Below are 21,484 nucleotides of genomic sequence, written 5' to 3' on the forward strand. Positions count from 1 at the left end.
AGAAAGGGTCTTAAGCTGCACGTGAGGAGTGTAAAGGATTTTTGTACCAATCTAAAAGCATCATACCCTATTATGGATGAAAGTACTGGGCCACCAACACTTTATACCTAAAAGAACTGCTTGGCCATGGAAACCCTTGCCATGAAGCTCCCCACACCCACTTTTTGTACTGATGTTAAAGCCAGACACGTTTTTGGAACTCTCCAGTTATTGAGTTAGCACAGTGTTGCTGACTTTTATGCAATACATATATTAGCATTCATTGACTTGACTATGTAACTTTTTGTGGTCTGCCACTTCATGGCTGATTTTCTTGTGTTCCCTAAAATACTACAATTTGAGCTAATACCACTTACAGTTGATGGAATGTTGACTTGTTACAACTGCATATTAATACACTCCAATTCATTAAAAACACCTGAACTGAAAGGTTAAGAGTTATGGTTCAATACTTTTGTCCATGTCACTCACCCAAAACTGTACTTTATAATAAGCTAGCATCTGCTTGCCATATACTTGTTGTAGCCCAAAAGGGAACAGAATATAAGTCTAGGTTTCAAGGACACTAGACAAGTAGGCAGAGTTGACATGGGCTTTCTGGCTTTTCCCCAGAATGGTAACAAAGGAAAAGAAGAAAATGCATTTTGGAGTCTTTCCAGGAAGAAGAGATCCTCTCAGCAATCAAGTCATCCTAAATTAGCTTTCTTTTCAGATCAAAGAAAACAGCCTTTATTGTAGGGCTCTGGTGATAAAAGATTAATACCATAAACAAGCTGTCCACTCGGATTTGCTTCTAGCTGTGTGGCTGTGAATAAGCACATGAGAAAATCTCAAACATCTTATGGTGATTCACCCAGAATGCCAAAATCTTTGTGTTTACTCAAAAGAAAAGAAGAAGAAAAAGCTAATCTAGGTACATTATCTCAATAGTATCATAATGATTGCAGACAGACTTTTTAAGAAAGGGTGAAGTATTTTATTTGGCTTTCTTTAGCTTTGTCTGGTAAGCTGGGAGTAGTCGTTTTAGGATCAGTATTTTCCTTTGCAAATCTTTAAGTGTGTACTTATATGCCATATATACCTTTTCTGTATATCATACATTACTTCTTCAGAATGATGCTCTGTTTGTGTTTAACAATGCCTTCTGAATTCAAGGCTGAGACGTCCATTCAGTCTTGCACTGAGATAAGCTGGAAATAGAGCAATCACTGCTGATTGTTTTAGCTAATGCCCTCCACCATACAAGTAGGGCACGAGAGCTCTGGGAATCAAATATTGAAAATAATTCATTGCACTGAGAGCTTTAGCCTGCAAGTCTTGCAGTTAACAAGTGTCCCAAAATGACTTTGCATCACTTTCCCACACTCTCTTAAATCAGTTCTAGATCTAAGTTTCAGATCTAAATATGGGAGTTAAGGCTTTCCTGATAGCCTGAAGTATGAAAAATCTCATATCATAATGTCTTGCTTTGCCCCGAGCTATCACACTGTTTCTCTAAAGAAAAATTTTCCACTCTCTATGATGCCTCCTTGCTCACCATGTCAATATGAACTGATCAATAAAAGTAAAAGCTCACCTCAGCTGATCTCACAGAGGCATGAAACCAGAAGATGAATTAAACAAAGGACATAAATGACCACTTTAAAACCGAAACCAAAGCAATTAAGAGGTACAGTAGTTCTGTCAAATCATCCTCCAGATTTACACTTACTGTTGTTAAAAACGGTTCTTTTAGATTCTTAGGGCCAAAAAGACACAAGGCTCAAAAGTGGTCTTTTTACTTTAAAAATGATCTTTATTTTACATATCCAGATATGGAGACCTTTCTCATAACACACAACCCAAGGTCTGAAGGACAAAGGGAAGCCTAGTTATTTATATACTTGCTCTCACGTCACACCACACTTTAAGTTTCGATCAAACAGCCTAGTTGGTTTCACTTTCACTTCATTCTAGCTGCAAAAGCATGCAGTTTCCTGTCTGCACTTTTTGGCACAGAGTGTACTCAGAGTTAGGCCTTTCTTACATTAAAACAATATAATCAGCAAATACGCATTCAAAATATATAATTCAAAACTCAACACTGTGTTCAACTTTCATTCTTCAAGCTGCTATAACTATACAAATGTTGAACATTTAGCTAAAGAGCAGACATTTCATTTGGCCAAAAAACAAAGGAAGAGTGGAAGTACTGGACTTGAAGAGGTCAAATATGAAAGAAAAAAAGAAACCTCTCCAAATCAATTATAATAAATGTGTTCTGCAACTGCTGGATGTGTAAAATAAACCAGTATACCAAATAACCTTGAAGGTGATCACATGTAAATGTTGTCTTCCATTAGAAAGCTATTGTAAATTTTTAGACTTGCAAAATAAAACCCACTGTGGTGGATATTTTGTAGCGAAAACTCAAGCTCCTTTCAGGAGCATCTATCTCCAGTGATTAGACAAAACCATTTCAGATTTCATGCCAGTAAGCACCCCATGCTTTAAGATTTATTATTGCTGAAAGTAAACAGCAGCAGCAGGCGAGACATCTTGCATATCATCCAATTGACCTTCAATGATTTATGTCAGCCACGGTGAAAGCTGCTGATAATATCAGCACCAAAACTTGAAGCCGACTGGTAAAAGTTATTAACATGTAAATATAACAAGTGCTGAACTACACAAACTCCATCTGGGTTACAGTCATCTCCACCTTTAAGCTGAAATTTATCAATGAAATGCATAAAATGGAAAACAAAGCCCTTCAACTTAACCACCTCCCCATTGCATCTGCTTCAAAAGAGTTTCAACTTTTCCAACAAAGTGCATGCTTTTGCATGCCATTAATACATAAATCCAAGCTTCAATTAGCACTACAATTTTACTTTCTAAATTAAAAACACTGAACATGCTTTACATTATGCAGTAGTTCTCCTCAGGCACTGAGAATAGGGTGACAGATATTCCTCTGTGCTACTGCGTGAATCTCATTTTACAAAAACAAATGATTTCTTAAGCTGGAGACAAAACAAATGTTGCTGTCATATGCACTAAAGTAAAAGGTGACCTTGATCTTCACCTCTTCACAATGCTTGAGGAGATTTAATATTAACCTGACATGAAATCAGATAGGGACAAGACAGCGCTACCAAATGCTTTTTAGCCAATTAGCAAATTACATCTGTGATGATTTTCTTGTCCAGTTTTATTATGTCACACAAATTTTCAACATATTATAATGCAATGCTCGTTAATCAAAGTTTAACCTCCATGAATGCGTATATGCTAACTTTATTATAAATGACTACACGTTGGCTGAGTGGGAACTCCCACACAATCTCACATCAAGGCACGATTGTTCAAAGTACGTTAAAAAAAATTAGCTTTCTAATTGCCCAAGGCAAAAGAAATTTTAATAAGCTCTGAAGAAATAAAGTAATTTAAATGACAAAAGTAAAAGAAGGAAAGGAAGTATCAGAACTTTGTTTCAGAGAAAAGAATTAAGAGAGACGCTTTCAGCCTTGAGGGTCATGACAAAGGGAAGAGGGATTATAGCAAAAATAAAAAGGAACGTAGGGTTGAAAGAAAGAATTAAATGAAGATTATAGTAAAAGTGAAAGTGTGACAGAAGGTTTGGAGTAAAATGTCTCTCTGCCTCTCTGTGGTTTGGGCCGGGCTGTACGTCGAGCAGCAGGGATGTTCTGGTTACTTTCAGCATATTGACAAGCCTCAGACGCCGTTGCTAACCGTACTGTAGATCCAATCTCGTAGCATTTCTGTTTGCTCTGGGGATTAAATTAAAGAACACAGCATCCAATTTCATACCTGGCTTCTTGCACCACCCCTCACAATGTGACATTTACTCACTAGCATGATGCCCTTTCTCCCTTCCTCTCCCTTTGACAACCTCCCACTCTCTATTCATAGATAATGCACTGTGCAACACACGAGGATAGCTGAAAGCAGGAAAACGATGACAGTTTTCAACAGACTGAAAAAACATTTTCTTACAGGATTAACCATATTCTGTTGAACAAAGTCTTTCTCTTCCCTTCATACTTGGAGACTTGACTATTCCTCAGCGGTGCTGCCAGAGATAAATAGCTTTTTCTACGCTACCTTTGTTGTTCGGATATCAGTCGGATCGGCATTAAGGTTCTTAGTGGATAGCTGTGCTGTATGGATAAAGACAGCAATTACTTGGAGAAGCTGAGCGTTGTACTCTTCAATATTTTAAACATATTACAGAAACATCAAAACATTTAAAAACTCTGACTTCCAAATTAATAATTTGCCATGTAATTAATAAATAAATCATTGTAAAATATTGCACTGATTTAGGATATCGTTCATGAATGCAAAAGCTTTGCTATATATTTTGCTACAATGTTAGTTAACATGTCAAAGTTAAGGCCACAGTCAAAGGTGGAGAGACCGATGAGTGACCCCCTAGAAACTAGTTACAAGTTACTAGGGAAAAAAAGAAAAGAAAAAAAAAAACAGTTTGATGGATGGATGAACCTCATATCCACAGTAAAGAAACATGTATAATGTCATTGACTCTAATACAATATATATATATATATATATATATATATATATATATATATATAAATAAATAAAATTAAATTTTATATGGAAACAACATATTAGGTGACTGCTATACTTGTCAATGTCAGTGTGTAACCATGGCTTAATTCAATACAATTATACAAAAACAGTACGATCCATCATCAACCGATTCTTGAGTTCAAATCTAATTTTTTCCTAACTTAATTAAATGTTGATGTGTCACAGTGTGCCAAATCCCAGTGAAAATTAGCAAACCCTTTTGCACCTTCCTGCATATTTCACAGCTTTTCACCTCCATGTGTGGACTTATTTGGTCCACAGGGCTGAATCACTTTGCATATGTCTCACAGGAATCCTTCAGCACTGAGCACCGCACTGCTTCTAACTTGTAAATGGTGCTGACTTATAGATCGTATTTACATCATCACTGCAATAGGAGCATGAACAATAAACATGTCGCACAAGATTGCTTGATATACAACGAGTAAGCCAAGGGATTTTAATTACACGCACCATGTATTCACGCTCAGCATGCAAAAAGTTTGACCTTGTTCAATGAAAGCATGCTTGAAATAATTCATTTCACTTCTTTATTCAATAGCCATTGTTATTCAGTGTTTGAGGTCTATGTTAGCGGTGTATTTATTATAGCTAAAAGACACATGAACTGCACAGCTAATATGCATAGTTCAGTGTTTGTTTAATTATTGCATCATGTTGTTTGCATGTTGCAAATTCTCGCCGTATCAGGCCCCACCGCCAGATTCCAGTACATTTGTTTTCTTATACAACTGATGGTTTCATGGCGTGAATACAACATAAAGCAGGATGAAAACAATCTCAATATCTTATCTCAGGTTATACAGTCTAGCAAACTGTCACCTCGCTGTCAACCTTCTGTATAGCAGCAATCTCCTTTACATGGAATGCCTTTTTTCTGACTGCCTACATCACAAAGTAAATGAAAAGAATGCAAAACACAGCTGTGACACACAGCTATTCTTCTGTAAGGGTGTCCTGGCCAAGAGATTCAGCATTAACCTAGCACAGCGCCTGGAGAAAAAAAAAAAAATGAAAAGAGCATGCAAACTTCACAACACTTAGCCATAACTGCAATGAATCCAACTAGCGCCATGCTTGTGCTATCATCACAATCTGACACCAAGCTATAATTTATAAGCTGCGTCTCAGCTAGCTAGAAGTGCCGTTAACCTTTAGCGTCAGGTATAAATCCAGCTCCCGGGGATGAATCCTTATAAAATACAAGCTGTTTGTGCTGAATGTGTAAATGTGATGAAGTGATTGTTTGTGAATATGCTACCAATAACAATTTAATAAGCTGATATCAAGGCTCACTACTTTGAGTCTGTTTGGAGTCTCATATCTCCCAGCAGTCAGACATTGCTTAACACGAACAAATCATTGCAAGTTTATCATCATCTCTATCATCTCTCAAGTTTTAATATTGACAACAGTACAGTCCATTAGCTTTCAGTGTCCTTGGCTGATATTCCTTCCTAATGATCCCTTACTTCACAAGCAGAGTAAGTGGATGAAGCCTTGATAACTCATCTTGAAACACGACTTGTAGTAAAAACTAACAGGATCTCTGCTCCCTGCAGCATATTAATCAACAAAATCGACCAACAAAATGGGCTTTCTGCAGCAAAATATCAGCCTAATTACATTGAGAAAAGTCAATCAACTAAATTTATTACATTAAAACAGTAGAGAGTGGGGAAAAACAGTTTGGATTTATTATATTTGGAGCGCTTGTTATCTAATTTGTTCTTCTGTTTTTCACTGAATGATGCTGGCAGTTCATTGTGCTTGTGAAAATACTGGATAACACACAGTATCAACACAAAAAAGCACAGATGGAAAAAAAGATCGATTTATAATCAGTTCATCAGATAACACAGCCGTAACGCTGCACTCCTCTTTCTCATCGAACTCACCCTCATGAACAACCTTACGATGTAACTGCAGCCCAGCCCATGCAGCTAGGGCTGCTCAATTAATCGAATTTTAATCACGATTACGATCTGGGCTTTCAACGATCATTAAAAATGACTGAGCCGATTATTAGCCCCTCCCTCGTGCTTTACTCTCGCGCTGCTCCGTGTGGCAAATCGAGCGCACCTCTCTGCATTTCGAACACGCGTCACAACAATTAAGAGCAGCGGTCCCCAACCTTTTTTGCGCCACGGACCGGTTTAAGCCCGACAATATTTTCATGGACCGGCCTTTAAGGTGTCACGGATAAGTACAACAAAATAAAACTAGTACCGGTACCGAAAAAAAGAAAATTTATTCATAACACATGTGAAAAGACCAAGGAAAACCGAGTAAACGATAAAAACGACAACAAAATAACGCTGAAAACCGATAAAAACCCTGAAAACTATACATTTCACACCTGAGCCTCAACTCTCGCGGCCCGGTACCAAACGACTCACGGACCGTTACCGGTCCGATGCCCAGGGGTTGGGGACCGCTGATTAAGAGGACCCGAGGAAAGCTCGGAAAGCTAAGCAGAAGTTATTTGGAGAGGAGAGTGACTGCCATTGGTTGAAAAGAGAGGTAAAAAAAAAAACTTCAGTGGTGTGGAAACATTATGGGTTCGCGGAGTCAGACGTGGATCAAGTAGACATAGTGTGTAAACTTTGCTACGGTGTCGTAGCTGCACCACAGAGCAACACTGCAAAGTTCACTAAACATAGATGTTTACATTTTTCATTTATTTTTTTATATTGAAAACATTTGCACTGTTATTAGTATTTGCACACTATTTTATATTATTTTTTGACAATCTTTAAAGTCATTATTCAATACATTGTTATTGTTAAATAAATATCGTCAAATAATCGAGATCTCAATTTCAGTGAAAATAATCGTGATTATCATTTTTGCCATAATCGAGCAGCCCTACATGCAGCAGTATATTAATGACTAACCTCGTATTGTGGATGGATTTACTCAGTTGTTCTCCTGACTGAAGTTTGGTCCATTTACAGCATCCAGCCATGCGATTGCATTTGTCCCTAACCATCGGGAACCATGACGTTAACTTTTATTGAGTGGAAAAAAGTAAGAGTTCATCTATGGGCTCAAAATGTGGTCATAAATATTTTGTAATTGTAAATCAGTTTTGTACGAAGCCCCGGAGGGGACATGGGAGAAAAAAAAATTAAGACGGACTTTTGCGAGATCTCGCAAAACAAACTCGGGATCTCGCAAAAGTTTTGCGAGCTCTCGCAAAACAAACTCGGGATCTCGCAAAAGTTTTGCGAGCTCTCGCAAAACAAACTCGGGATCTCGCAAAACAAACTCGCAAAAGATCTCGCAAAAGTTTTGCGAGATCTTGCAAAAGTTTTAGCCGCATTCTTCCCGTTAGCTTCGAGCTAACGGGAGGTCGAGACCTACTACCGCCGGGAGGAACACCGCTTTCCCGGCACATCGTGCCTCGACCTCCCGGTCGGCTTCGAGCCGGCATCCGAAGAATGCGGCTAAAACTTTTGCGAGATCTCGCAAAAGTTTTGCGAGATCCCGAGTTTGTTTTGCCAGATCTCGCAAAAGTTTTGCGAGATCCCGAGTTTGTTTTGCGAGATCCCGAGTTTGTTTTGCGAGAGCTCGCAAAACTTTTGCGAGATCCCGAGTTTGTTTTGGGAGATCTCGCAAAAGTCAGTCTTAATTTTTTTTTTCTCCCATGTCCCCTGCGGGGCTCCGTAGTTTTGTATGTGTAAAAAAGATTTGTATGTGTAAAGAGAATTTGTGTGTGCGTAAAAAAGATTTGTGTGTGGACTTAGCCAAAAAAAACCCTGCAAGTTACAAGTACGAATTTTGACCCTATTTTTCTTCCTTTCATCTGATTGGTCAATGTCATGTCAATCACAAATGTAACAATCCAATCAGAGAACAGATGGGTTTGGCTGTCAGAGGGGCGCTTTTTTTGAACTGCAGGTCTTTGAAGGGAATAAATGCCCTTTTACATGCCAACCCAGCGTTTTCCTTCATCACCACGAAGGAAAACAGTCTGTGGTCGTCCGAGTTTGGTGATTTTTGTGTCACAGGTCTACGTGTTTAATACAGGGACTTCCACAGCCTTTTCAACAGCGCTGTGGACCGCGGGGGGCGGGCAGTGTTTTGGAAATGACAGTCTTCGTTACAAAGCTTTCTTCGTTATGAATTAGCATACATGTTTTTATTGAACATTTGAAGAACTAGCAAAAAAAAAAAAACAGAAACTCTTGTAGAGGACATAAAGTCAGAAATAGAAAAGACAAGGAGCAGGTGCATCTAGTACAGGTAGAGCTGCTGCAAAAACCCACAGAGCTCAGCAGCCAGCGCAACAAATTCTGGATCCTTAGCTTTTAGTTAGCATTAGCAGCACATCCTGCGTCCGATGTGAAAGGACTTTTATGCTGCGCACTGTGACTCACAGCAATGGTCCCGGGTCAGCCCTGACTTTGTGTTAAACTAATCCTAAAGTAATAATGGTATTTCTAACCACTGACATACCACAACTTTATCCTTTCAACAGCTGCTGAAAGTTAGGGGACGTAGCTGCTATCGGATATTTATATAGAGATCCTCCAGCTTCAAACTGTATTACCCTTCAAGGACCGGCAGTTCAAAAAAGCGCCCCTCCGACAGCCAAACCCATCTGTTCTCTGATTGGATTGTTACATTTGTGATTGACATGACATTGACCAATCAGATGAAACGAAGAAAAATAAGGTCAAAATTCGTACTTGTAACTTGCAGGGTTTCTTTTGGCTAAGTCCACACACAAATCTTTTTTACGCACACACAAATTCTTTTTACACATACAAATCTTTTTTACGCACACACAAATTCTTTTTACACATACAAATCTTTTTTACGCACACACAAATTCTTTTTACACATACAAATCCTGATTTACAAGTACAAAACTGATTTACAAGTACAAAATATTTATGACCACATTTTGAGCCCATATTCATCCTCCAGCTTCACTGTGTTTATGTTATGCTAACATAGTTGTGTAGCTAGCGATCACGTAGCACATCATTACCAGCTAGCCCAGCTTCACTAACCCTACAAACTGCTGTTTAGTTTTCTGTCTTCATTTATGTTGGAAGTGATAGCAGAGCTGTACGTTTTAATTTTTGCTGTGGTGGTTAAGCTGCTGGATTTTTGGCTTCACGACCCTTGTTCATGGTTCGTGCACGTCGAAACAGAGCTGTACGTTTGATTTTTTTCAGAAATCCCTCAGTCAGAACATGGTATATTATTTAATCTTAAATTTTTGGGGGGAGACTTCCCGCGTACCCCTAGAGGGAGCCCACGTACCACCAGTGGTACGCCTACCACAGTTTGAGAATGACTGAACTGGCATATGAACAGATTTTAAAACATTATTCTTTTATAACTAATAGGTCGAGAACAAAACTTTTCTCTGATGTCTTAGCTTTAACTACAAACATTAACCAAACCGGTTGAATAAACAAATGATGGCAAAATCTGTGTTTGAATTATTTTTGGTCATTTTCATCTAAGGGTGATCCTGGATTAGTTGCTTTAAAACGTGGCTCAAGGCCTTTGCTTTAAAGTGACTCCTCTTAACCACAACCTCTCTAATACTTGTGAATCCCTACAGAAATGAAAGAGGAAGACCTCAGGTATGGAAGACAGTACCAGCCCAAGTCTTAATAAGAGCTGATCCACCTTTTATTAAGAGCTTTATTGTGGGATTTCCCTCAGGCACAGAAGTGCGAACTGACTGATATGCTCCACTGCAGAGGACTGCAGGACCCCTCTGGATTTGGCTCCAATTAGAGGCTGTTGGGAGACTGTGACACCCCTGGCAGGTTGCGAGGTTTCCTGTGCTGAGTGAAAGCTCAAGAAAACAGTGTCAAAAGCTCACTGAGGTGCAAATAAGTGCGATGTGTTGTCGTTCTTATGACAGCTGGATTTTTTAAAAATTCATTACTTATGATTTGTTTTCAGAAGGTGTGCAGGTATAATATATTTTTATATCTGTAGAAATCCAGTTGCTTTTGTCTCATTTGAAATTCGAGTTAAACTACTGCTACCTGCAGCTTCTCAAAAGCAGCCCCATCAAAGCACAAGCAAAAGAAGAAGAGCATTATAAAGACCTCTAAACAAACTAACTGTCTTTTACAAACAGAATTTACAAATACAGATTATTGAGTGAAAAAGCTATAAGCTATAAGAATTGTTGCCCATTACATGGCTTCAATTATTATTCAGTATTGAAAGAGCTGATCAGAAGCCAACGAAGCAAAACTGTGCAAAACAACCTCTATTTCTAAGCTCGACACAAAAGATAAATATTTTATTTTAATTTTTAATTTAAAATTAAACAATGTGCCTACCGTCTGAAAGTAGGCTACAATATGAGACTAACCACCGCATGTCTAAGGCACTACTGCTTTTCTCTGAATCAGTTAATAGACAGTTACGTCAAATGTCTAATTATGGAAATATTATGGAGATATGTTCCACAACATAGCCCACGTCAAAAGCAAAGGATTAATAGCGCTTCACCTATTTCTGTGCTTTGAGTTGGATGTCAGTTCTGGTTTAAGCAGAGCTTAAACTACTTTGTTTGGTTTTCTTCATTTAACCAGATTTATCCATGTGTGTTGCCTTATTATCAAAATCCAAAATTACGAAGGACCTTGTGACTTTATGTTTCTCTTCTTGGCTTATTTAACGTCTGTCATATTTAACATCATGAGGTGCTTGACGACATCCTGAGTACATTTGAGGGCTTGTGAATATTGATGCACTAATACAGCGGTTCCCAACCCCCACTGAGTCGTTTGGTACCGGGCTGCAATGTTCGAGTGGGAAATTTATGGTTTTCTGGGTTTTTATCTGTGTTTATCACTATTTTTTTTATCTTTTCCTGTGTGTCATGAATAAATCTTCTTTTTTGGTACTGGTACTTGTTTTATTTGTTGTATTTATCCGCGACACCTTAAAGGCCGGTCTATGAAAATATTGTCCGTGGTGCAAAAAATGTTGGGGACCGCTGCAATAATATATAGAGATGCAACAATTGACAGGCGAGGAACCGGAATCGGCTGATTTCCAGCTTTCTCTGCCCTAATCAGTAACCAGCTGATCAGCCTCGTGCATGTGCAGCGCATACACAGCAGTAGGCCACGTGCTAACATGTAGTTAGCGTGGAACGTCTTTGTTGTGAGTGAAGACACAAAGTTTGCCAAAACATTTATAACAAAAACTTAAACCAACTTCACCAATGTGAGCATGTTTTAATATTAGTTGTTAAAGTGAGAGAAAATTTATGTAACTTAGTTTAGTCTGGGGGAAGTTATATAGTTAAATTTTTTTGTTTTTTTTAAATTGCCAAGATGACATGTTGTATTGAAGAAAATTTGATTTTTGTTTGTGTGCGCGGTCAGTTAGTTGTTAGAAAGACATTCAGAACTGGAAAAAAAATGGTATCAGCAAGCAACGGGACAAAAACCATCTCCAAATATACTGTGTGAACATCATGATGGGCCGGTATTGGCTTGTTATCAGGATATCAGTGTTGTTTATCTGTTGGGTCATATTAATTTTGCTGCAGAAAAAAAAAAGTGTTTTCATGAAGTGTTTTTTTATCCCCAGCACAGCACAAAAACATGGAATTAAAAAGCCAAAAATCAACTTTCAGTCAAATTGTTATTTTAGGCAGACTACTTGCTCTGAAATTCTAAATCAGTGCTAGCTTGTGAGAGTTTAAGATTGGTGTAGTTGTCCATCCGTTCCAAACTGAGAAACAGTCGGCCCTGGTCTGTTTCTAATAAAGACATTTGCAATCTTCTTATCCTCCTTTTGTCCAACCAAACACAAAACTATAGATTTTAAATTAGTTTCTGTGGCTGGTGCTTCTACTGATCACAAAATTGCCTCCCTCCCTAGTTTTAGTCTGTCTTTCACATGAAAGCCTTCCAAGAGAAAGGTCAGTGGGTCTTAAAAATAAATAAATAAATACCAAAAAACCAGGTGACCTTTCAGGCCTTCTGAGTCTCCAGCAAATACTCACCAAACATGTTGCCAATATGCCCGTTTCTCGTCAAAGGCCGCAGCTCATTCTTGCCCCAAGCATAGCGCTTGTAGTTATCCCAGGCAAACTTCATCATCTGCAAAATAAACAGAGGGCAGACAAACAGGTCAGTCGGCTGACAGCAAAGCATCGCAGCTCCAAACCCAGTCATAATTAAATTGGTATAGCTCCAGGCAAACAGAATGATAGCTATTGATCAGGTCTGAATTAAGGACACGGATGCAATTATACACATATAAACCACACTGCTAAACAATACGGTTGACATTTTCACAGCAGCTACTGCTATAAATGACAGACTGACTGGTGTCCGCAGACAAAAGTAAACCTCTTTGAGCAGCACATATTGCTGTTCAGATAGCTGTGATGTGCAAATAAACTTTCCAAATGCAATAATATAGAACAAAAAGGAGCAAGACAAAAGAGGTAGAGGTAGAGTAGAGGATTACAAGAAATGATTAAAGCGTTCTCATCCACCTGCAGCACACTAATCAAATATATTCATAGCTCTTTGTTGTAAATGTCATGTAATGACTATAGCTTTCCAGAAGTGACCAACCTCCAAGAAAACAACTTTAAACTTCTTCAAACTGCTAAAAGTCAGAAGATTACATCAAATGTTGATTTAAATATCAGTTTAAATAATATTTAAGGGGGCACAGTTGTAATTCATCCGTGTGCAAGCTGAGCACTCGGCCATAGAAATTTGGCAGCGTAATCTTAACATTGTCCGTATTTTCTTGAGAAAGAACTTGTAAATGCAATGAAATGAAAAATAAAAAGAAATCAGAACTGATTCAGTAAAAATTCTCTTTTAACCTACTTTCTTCTGAAACCTAATGAAACAAGAGTAAGAATCAAATGTGAATCACAGCATCAATTTTTACATCCTTGACTTTTTACCGAGATCAACAAAGTGATTACAAGTATCCTGAGGGGAATATGAATATATGTAGAAAATGTAACGTAAATATAGCAAAACTTCATGAGAAATAAACAAATATTGACTTAATGGTTACAATAAGAAAAGAAAAATCAGGGTTCAATGAGTTGTTTTCTGGGGTCGATGAACATCTGCACAAAATGGGATTCCATCCATTGTCCCCACATCTACACCGTAGCTGATAAAACTATTGAGATCTAGGATACTGGTTTGGTTAAAATGTGGAACTAAATCGTCATGATTTAGTTCATGTAAACTGAATTGTTGCCACCATCTCGACTCGAGTGGGTAAATCTTGCAACAATGTTGCCGCTTTGTTGCAAGATTTACCCACTTTTCACAGCCTTTTATTTTATGTCTTTCTCTCCTGCAAGAACTCCACTCTCTCCCGCTGAACTGTTCAGTGAGCTAAAGCACCCAGACCGAGCCTGCTGCCAAAGCTTCCAGTGTTTGCTGTTGATTACCAATAGATCTCCAGCTCCCACACAATGACATTGAGCTCTTCGCTAGAGACATTCTAGCAAAGGCTCTGCAACTCTGAATGCACTGATATAAATGGGAATCCTACATTTTAGCTCCACAATATAAATGCATCTGCAACCATTGTACTGCTAATAAACATGGATCATTTGTAGTTACAGAGGACCTCTCGTTTAAGCAACGTTTCCCTTTGGTTCAGCGGCTATCATAATTGGGCATCAAAGCACCCCAAATAAAAAATGTAATGTTTTTTTTTATACCATCGTAAAAGAAATGCCACGATGCATGAACGGGTGCTCAGTGCAGAAAGCTTGAAAATAAACTAAAAAGTAATTACAGCTGAAACTGCACAAAGTGCTTTCAGCAGTGACAGGTTCATTAAATTCATCTTCTTGTTGCACACAATACAGCAAACGCAACCCAAAGCGGTCAGTATGTGCACAGATGTGGGCAGATGTGTCAGGATTTCCAAAATCCCCACCAGATGATGTCATCTCTATTATCAGTATAGTATGCTGTAAGACTTCTCTCTGAAGGTGGTTTCATATGAAGCTTTGGGAAATAAATATGAATCTGATTATTGCTGACAGGGCCTCCAGCTGAAAATCCTCTCACCCTAAAAGCTTATTATAGATACCACAAAGCATACAGAGCTCCGGCTATCCTTCACACTGGAAACAACCGCACTGCTCAAATTAGTCTTAAATTCAGGGTGGTAAGATTTGGTATCAAATGAATTATGAGCCCTATAACTATTCTGGAGCTGCGGTGCCGGTATAATTTATTGCTTGGCATTTTAATTGCACCACATATTGAATGACTATGTAGCGAAAACCTTTCGCAGATCAGTAAAGGGTCATCACTGTTGTTTCTCCTTACTTCAGACCTGGCATTAAATCTGACAAAGCAGCATTTTTTAAACAGCGCCTTTTCCCATTTACACAAATGAATACTGACAATGAAAGCAGCAGCAATCTCTCAGAATGTGGAAAAACAAGCACCCAATATGATTAAGGGAAATAGAAGCAATGAATCTTACGCTGGAAATATGTTCACAAAGGTAATCATTTTCTCCAGTAAATGTTTAAAGAACAAAAATAGCCAGAGCCAGCCTCGCTGCGTCTCGACAGAACGCTCTGCCTCACAGAATGAAAACCAGCAAACGTCTCAAGTTTTATTTAAAACTTACACCATCTTTTATAATGTCAGCCTGTCTCACTCCTCTGGTGGATTTAAAAGCCAAAGCACAAAAGTAATAGGAAAAAGTGCACAAAATGCAGGATTTGGTAAATGTTAAAACTCCTCGTCCTTCTCCGTTTCTTTTTGAAGGATGTTACAGACGATATGCCACAGCATTAAAAAAAAATTTAAATGGCATGATGGAAGTTGGACTTAATCATCAAATAAATGTTAAGAAAAGCAAAAGAAGTAAAATGGCAGCATTAATCAGCAACAGATTGACTTCAGAGTATGCTAAAATAGAGGATTTCATTCTTAAACTGTAGTATTTAATAGGTAGATGAAAATCAAATGCAGGGGTCACAGCGTGGGAAGATCGAGGTCACACAGCTATACGACTGTTGGTGTACAGACACATCGACACACCATCGTGACGCAATCTGCACCGGTCAATATTTGCTGCAGCAGCAGCCCAGCATGCTATCCCCAAAGCTGCTTATTCAAGAGGGCAAATGGATGAATGATCCATTTCCAGGGGCACACAGAGAAGACACAGACGTGATCTGACAGCGCTCCGACTGTTCTTTGGTTGAACTAATTGGCTCGTTGTTGGGAGAGGCGATCCACGAGCGGGCCAGTGATTAAAACAAACCAGGACCGTAGGTCAAAAGCTGGTCACATGGTGATATATTGCTGATCACATGGCCGAGATGGGTATATGTGATCCAGATCATATCCAAGTATTCATTTCCCTTCCTGCTATATTTTTTAAAAATGCAATACTGTTTTTTTGGCTAAAAAGAAATTAAATCTAGTTAATGTCAGCCCAGAGGATTAGAACCACCTAGACTATAAAAACATAGTGGATATCCAGATGTGGTTTTATAGAGTTGCTCATCAATCTCCCTTACACTACAGGAGTGTACAGTTAAGTCAGTAAAATTCTAGACTGCAGGGACCCCAAACTGATCAGCATCAATCAGAGCAATAGCAAGGATATCTAAAGCCACAAAAATGGGGAATGGAATGAAGCAGGATCTTAAACATTTGCTGTGGCAAGATTAAAAGAAGTGTGTCATTGGATAAATCCATAAAAAGCTTGACATGAATTTTAATGAAAAATTACATTTTTAAGGTTGCAAAATACAAAAGACAAAACATTTGTCATCTCGAGGTGTATATCAGACTCTGTTAGTGGTGTAATCCGTATAAACTGAACAGTTATGCATCAGCTTCACACAAAAGATGAATGGCTGGTTATATCATTTAGAACAATTTTGCTGAATGTGTAGATGTGCTTTTTGTACACTCAAAGGACGATACGCTTTGGGGTTCCTGCATCTGTTCAACCCACATCTGCTGCTTATATTAATGTACAAACAGAATGTATCAGAAGGTGCATAATCGCACACTGCCGGTGACTAAGAAGGGGCTGATATGCAAATCTGTGAGTCATGTGTGAGAAGTCATGAAAGAACAAGTGGAAAAGGGACTTCAATGGGTTGTTGTTAGCAAGAGGTTCAGGATCTAAAGCCGACAGCTGGTTGGTCACTTTTTGTGAGTTCAAACCATTTTGTTATATCTGGACATACAATAACTGGCAGCCACAAAAGGGCTTTTACGGGCCATTTATATCCGTGATTAGAACTTCAAAAGATGATTTAGAGTAAGGAAGCATCTGGCAGAGACAATCTGAGCTGAGGTTTCTCTGACGGGAAAAAAGAAGAAGAACAAGTAGAAGAAAAAAGCAGCTTCTAAAGCAAAACCACTGCTACAATGAAAGAGACCGTATAACGAGAGTGTGCCAGAGGGGTAGGTCTGAATCGGAAGTTTTGATGAAGTGATAAGTCCTCTGAACGGTAGGGCTGAGCATATATTTTAATAATGTGACCCACGGCATTCCACAGCAAATGCAAACACAATTCAATTACTCAGCAAGAGGGGGTTCCCATATGGTTATTCCCAAACAATATAAATCTGCAGTTTTCCCCTCACAACTCGTCATAATTTAGAGTCGATGGCGTCCATCTGCTGCTTCCACTGTTTGGTGTTGCATAAGAACCACAGGATGACATAATGCTCTGTGTTTTCTCTGTTAGGCACTTATGAATATGTTCCACTATGTTATAGTCTTTGGTTTGAAGTAGAGAGGGACTCATTTCTCATTTCCCATTCCATATTTGATTCACTGTTCAAAGTGATCCTTATTTATCTAAAACTGGGTCTTTTGCAACCCCTCAGTTCAACCACTGTCTGAAACAAGATGTTTAAGCTCTTTACTCCTTCATTTTGAGCCAACTTACGTTTCATTGGATGCTCACGGCACACAGATTAGCAGGTGGGCGGGGCTTCTTTGTGCCTGAGACCATGTCATGTCATGAATCAGGATACTTTATTAATCCCAGAGGTAATTATGTGGTCACAGTTGCTAAAGAGAGTAAGTTGTAACAAATCGACACACCGATTAAATAATTTACAACATTTACAAAATATTTTTAAAAATAGCTCAAATAATAAAAATCCACGTATATAACACAAAATTTTAAATAGATAAAGCTGAAATTGAGATGCTCCTCTTATCATTTTGTTATTTTCTCAGCTCACCTTGGAACGGTTTGCAGCAGAGTGTGAAGCGTTGGGAATGAGAATCAGCACCTCCAAATCTGAGGCCATGGTCCTCAGCCGGAAAAGGGTGGAGTGCCCACTCCGGGTCAGGGACGAGTTCCTGCCCCAAGTGGAGGAGTTCAAGTATCTCAGAGTCTTGTTCACGAGTGATGGGAGAAGGGAGCGGGAGATCGACAGATGGATTGGTGCAGCGGCTGCGGCGATGCGGACGCTGTACCGGTCTGTTGTGGTGAAGAGAGAGCTGAGTGTAAAAGCGAAGCTCTCAATTTACCGGTCGATCTATGTCCCTACCCTCACTTATGGTCACGAGCTGTGGGTAGTGACCGAAAGAACGAGATCGCAAATACAAGCAGCGGAAATGGGCTTCCTCCGAAGGGTGGCTGGCCTCTCCCTTAGAGATAGGGTGAGAAGTTCGGCCTTTCGGGAGGGGCTCAGAGTAGAGCTGCTGCTCCTCCACATCGAAAGGAGCCAGTTGAGGTGGTTCAGGCATCTGACAAGGATGCCTCCTGGGCGAGGTTTTCCGGGCATGTCCCACCAGGAGGAGGTCCCGGGGCAGACCCAGGACACGCTGGAGAGATTATATCTCTCGGCTGGCCTGGGAACACCTTGGTGTTCCCCCGGATAAGCTGGAGGAGGTGGCTGGGGAGAGGGATGTCTGGGCTTCAATGTTTGGGCTGCTGCCCCCGTGACCCGGCCTCCGATAAACGGATGAAAATAGATGGATGGATGGATAGATATTTTCTCTGTAGAGGTTGTGTAGATGTTACAGGTGTGAAGATCCCTTTTTGTGCTGATATTGAAGCCAGCAGAGGTCTGGGAATCTGCAGCAGTGAGCAGAGCACAGCACTCTGCAACCTCTCTAACTTTATGCGCTGTACTGCTTTGTGGCTGAGGTGCTGTGGTTTCTAAATCGTTCCATGTTGCAATAAGACCACTTACAGTTGATTGTGGAATATCTAGAAGGGAAAAAGCTTCACAAACTGATTTGCTGCAATAGTGGCATCCCATTACAGCACCACACTCGTATTCAGCGAGCTCTTTCCAACGACCCATTATTTCACAAATGTTTGTAAAGGGGCCGCCTGGCTAGGTGCCTGATTTTATACACCTGTGGCAATGGCAACTGTATTTATATATCACATTTCGTTATACTTAATGGGACTGAAAACATGTAATTTCAAAGATTAAAAGGCTCAATATTTTTTATCAACATAGTGTCTCTGCTCTTACTGAGCAAGGAAAAATAAAAAGTAACTGAATTTTTTTAGAGTCCACTCTGTCAGACTGGAACAAGCTGCGCTCACTTGGCACTGCACCCCAATACTGGCAACCAACTGCTGCACTGGCTACAACATGCAGGCTTTTATGCATGTGTTTATCTTACCGATTGGATTTTACAACATCTAAAGAAGACAGACTGCCTTTTATTTCTGTCCTCCTCTCAAAAACACCGGATGTTACAAGATTCATCACAGCTATGAACATCATCTCCAAACACAAAGCAGGCATAACTCACCCACTAGAAGAAGAGCTCATAACCCACGGGTTATGGAATAATTTCAGGTAACATAATAAGGGTTATGACTTCATGTTGCAGAGTTGCACATAATGATGTTATTTTTAGTAATTATTTGTAACAATCAGTCAGGAGCTGTCACAGTGAAACCTTTTGTCCTATCACAGCATTTGGACTAATTTTATTCTAAATGTCTGATCAGTTTACCAAAACCAAAAACATGTCTCTTCAGTCTTATTAATCAGTATTCTGTAGTAGTTATTACAGCATCATTATTAGCACATCAACGTTGAGCAAAAAGAGTGTAACCTCTGTACATTAGTAGAAAAGAAAACATGGCAACTGGTTAATAATAATAACTATTTTTGGGTGTTATCATTGTATTGTTATTACTTTATAAACAAGGATGACCAAAAAAAATAGATATAGAACGATTATTAAATAACATTTAAGCTGAAGATAACCTTATAGGTTGACTGTAAACAACTGAGCTTTGATTCAATGGCCCAGAGCCAAGGGATATACAATGATAAGCGGCTTGTAGTTTATTTTAGACAACTATTTAGAGCAGGTCTTCATTTATGGGGACAGAAACGGTTCTTGCACACCATGACATCACCACCATCTATAGCAGTGCTGTGGGGATTAAGAAAACTTTTGAGAAATATCTTACACCCCCCGAAAAATAAATGAAAAAGATGTTACCTCAGATTCATGTGTCACTTGTCATCCATATTTGTTTTTTTCCCCACATACTATAAAATTATGAAATTTCATCAGCCTGATTTTAAGCTCAATTAAGTCCTCAAAGCAACTAAAGCCCATTTTTTCAGACATTTATGGCTTCATCAATCTGTAACGTCATTCTGACATTCACATAAAGGTCACTTTCAGATTAATGTTCCCCACAGCTTCATCCGTGACACAGACAGAGAGAGCTTTATCCAGGAAAGAAGGAGACATAGAGCTACATGACTTGTATTTTTGTTACGTTTGAGTAAATCTAAAATAGCAGTAAGTGGTTCATTCTATATGCTGTACTATCGGCTAATCTGATCCCCCTCTGTAATGAGATTTTTTCATTGTACTACAGTGCATATCCAGCAATGACCCGGCATGAGAAACTACAGTAGAGGCAGAAAATAGCATGCAAAACAACAGCAGGTAACGGTTACAGAAGGACCAGTATTTTGATGTTCACAGGTCGATTATACAGTAAACGAGCCAGTGGTATGCTTCTATACTGTTTTAGTGAAACTGCCAACTCCCTGTATACCTGTATGCTCTGTGTATTCCTTTTGTGGGGGGAAAAAATAAAAAATACACAAATCATGTTGACTTGTTTATCGCTTTCTCAGATAAACAACTTGGATTATTTCAGACTACACGGACAAGAGCCTGCTCTCATAAATAAACATGAAGCGCACCTCAAAATGCTCTTGACACTTTTCCCAACCTGCCTGTTTTGTAATGCAGTTGTTATATTTGGTTCCACAAGCGAGGCATCCCTCTAATCTGAGGAGACTTTCATTGGAAAACGGATAATAAATCACCCCGGCACCCTGGCATGATAGCCTCGAGTCACTGCTGCGTTAACGAGGTGCTGTGTCATCACCTGAAACCAGCTGCACCTTTGGCAGGAAAAACACAGAATCAGCTTCCTCCCATTGTTTCTGCCTTAAACTTCCCACCTAAACTTGAATACCTTTCCATCTCGTATTAGACCTGCTCTGGAGCAGAGCCATTTCCTGCCTATTAAATCCACATTTATTGTGAGTGGTGACACAGCCTTCTTGGCCTCTGAAGGCCAGTGAGGCCACCCTGAGTCAGCACAACACTCTGGTCAATTACGAGCAAGTCCCAAAACAAGAGCCACAGTCGGACAACCAGGAAGAACTGAGCTGTAGATCATTCATGCATGGAATTAATGAATGTCTGGGATCAACATCAGCCAACCATCCCCATTACAGATATTGTTTAAATTGGGGGATAATACTGCAAGCGGAGCAGAAAAGATGCTTCAGAGTATAAGCTTTTTTTTTTATTTTATTTTTTTTATTAAAAGTCAGAGCTGTATTGTTTTTTTTCCCAGAGA

General features: G+C 39.3%; 1 protein-coding gene across 2 annotated transcripts in view; it reads right to left on the reverse strand.

The window, feature by feature from the left end:
* The window catches only part of LOC146378085 (mannosyl-oligosaccharide 1,2-alpha-mannosidase IA), a 192,627-nt gene that overhangs the window by 98,846 nt on the left and 72,297 nt on the right, over positions 1-21,484 (reverse strand). For both annotated transcript variants that reach the window (XM_084943815.1, XM_084943816.1), the window contains exon 2: positions 12,626-12,722. In XM_084943815.1, coding sequence (XP_084799941.1) covers positions 12,626-12,722 — 97 coding nt within the window. The remainder of the gene's footprint in view (positions 1-12,625; positions 12,723-21,484) is intronic.

Source organism: Perissodus microlepis, chromosome 11 (assembly GCF_051167445.1).
Source record: "Perissodus microlepis isolate ML-2025 ecotype Zambia chromosome 11, ASM5116744v1, whole genome shotgun sequence".
NCBI lineage: Eukaryota > Metazoa > Chordata > Actinopteri > Cichliformes > Cichlidae > Perissodus > Perissodus microlepis.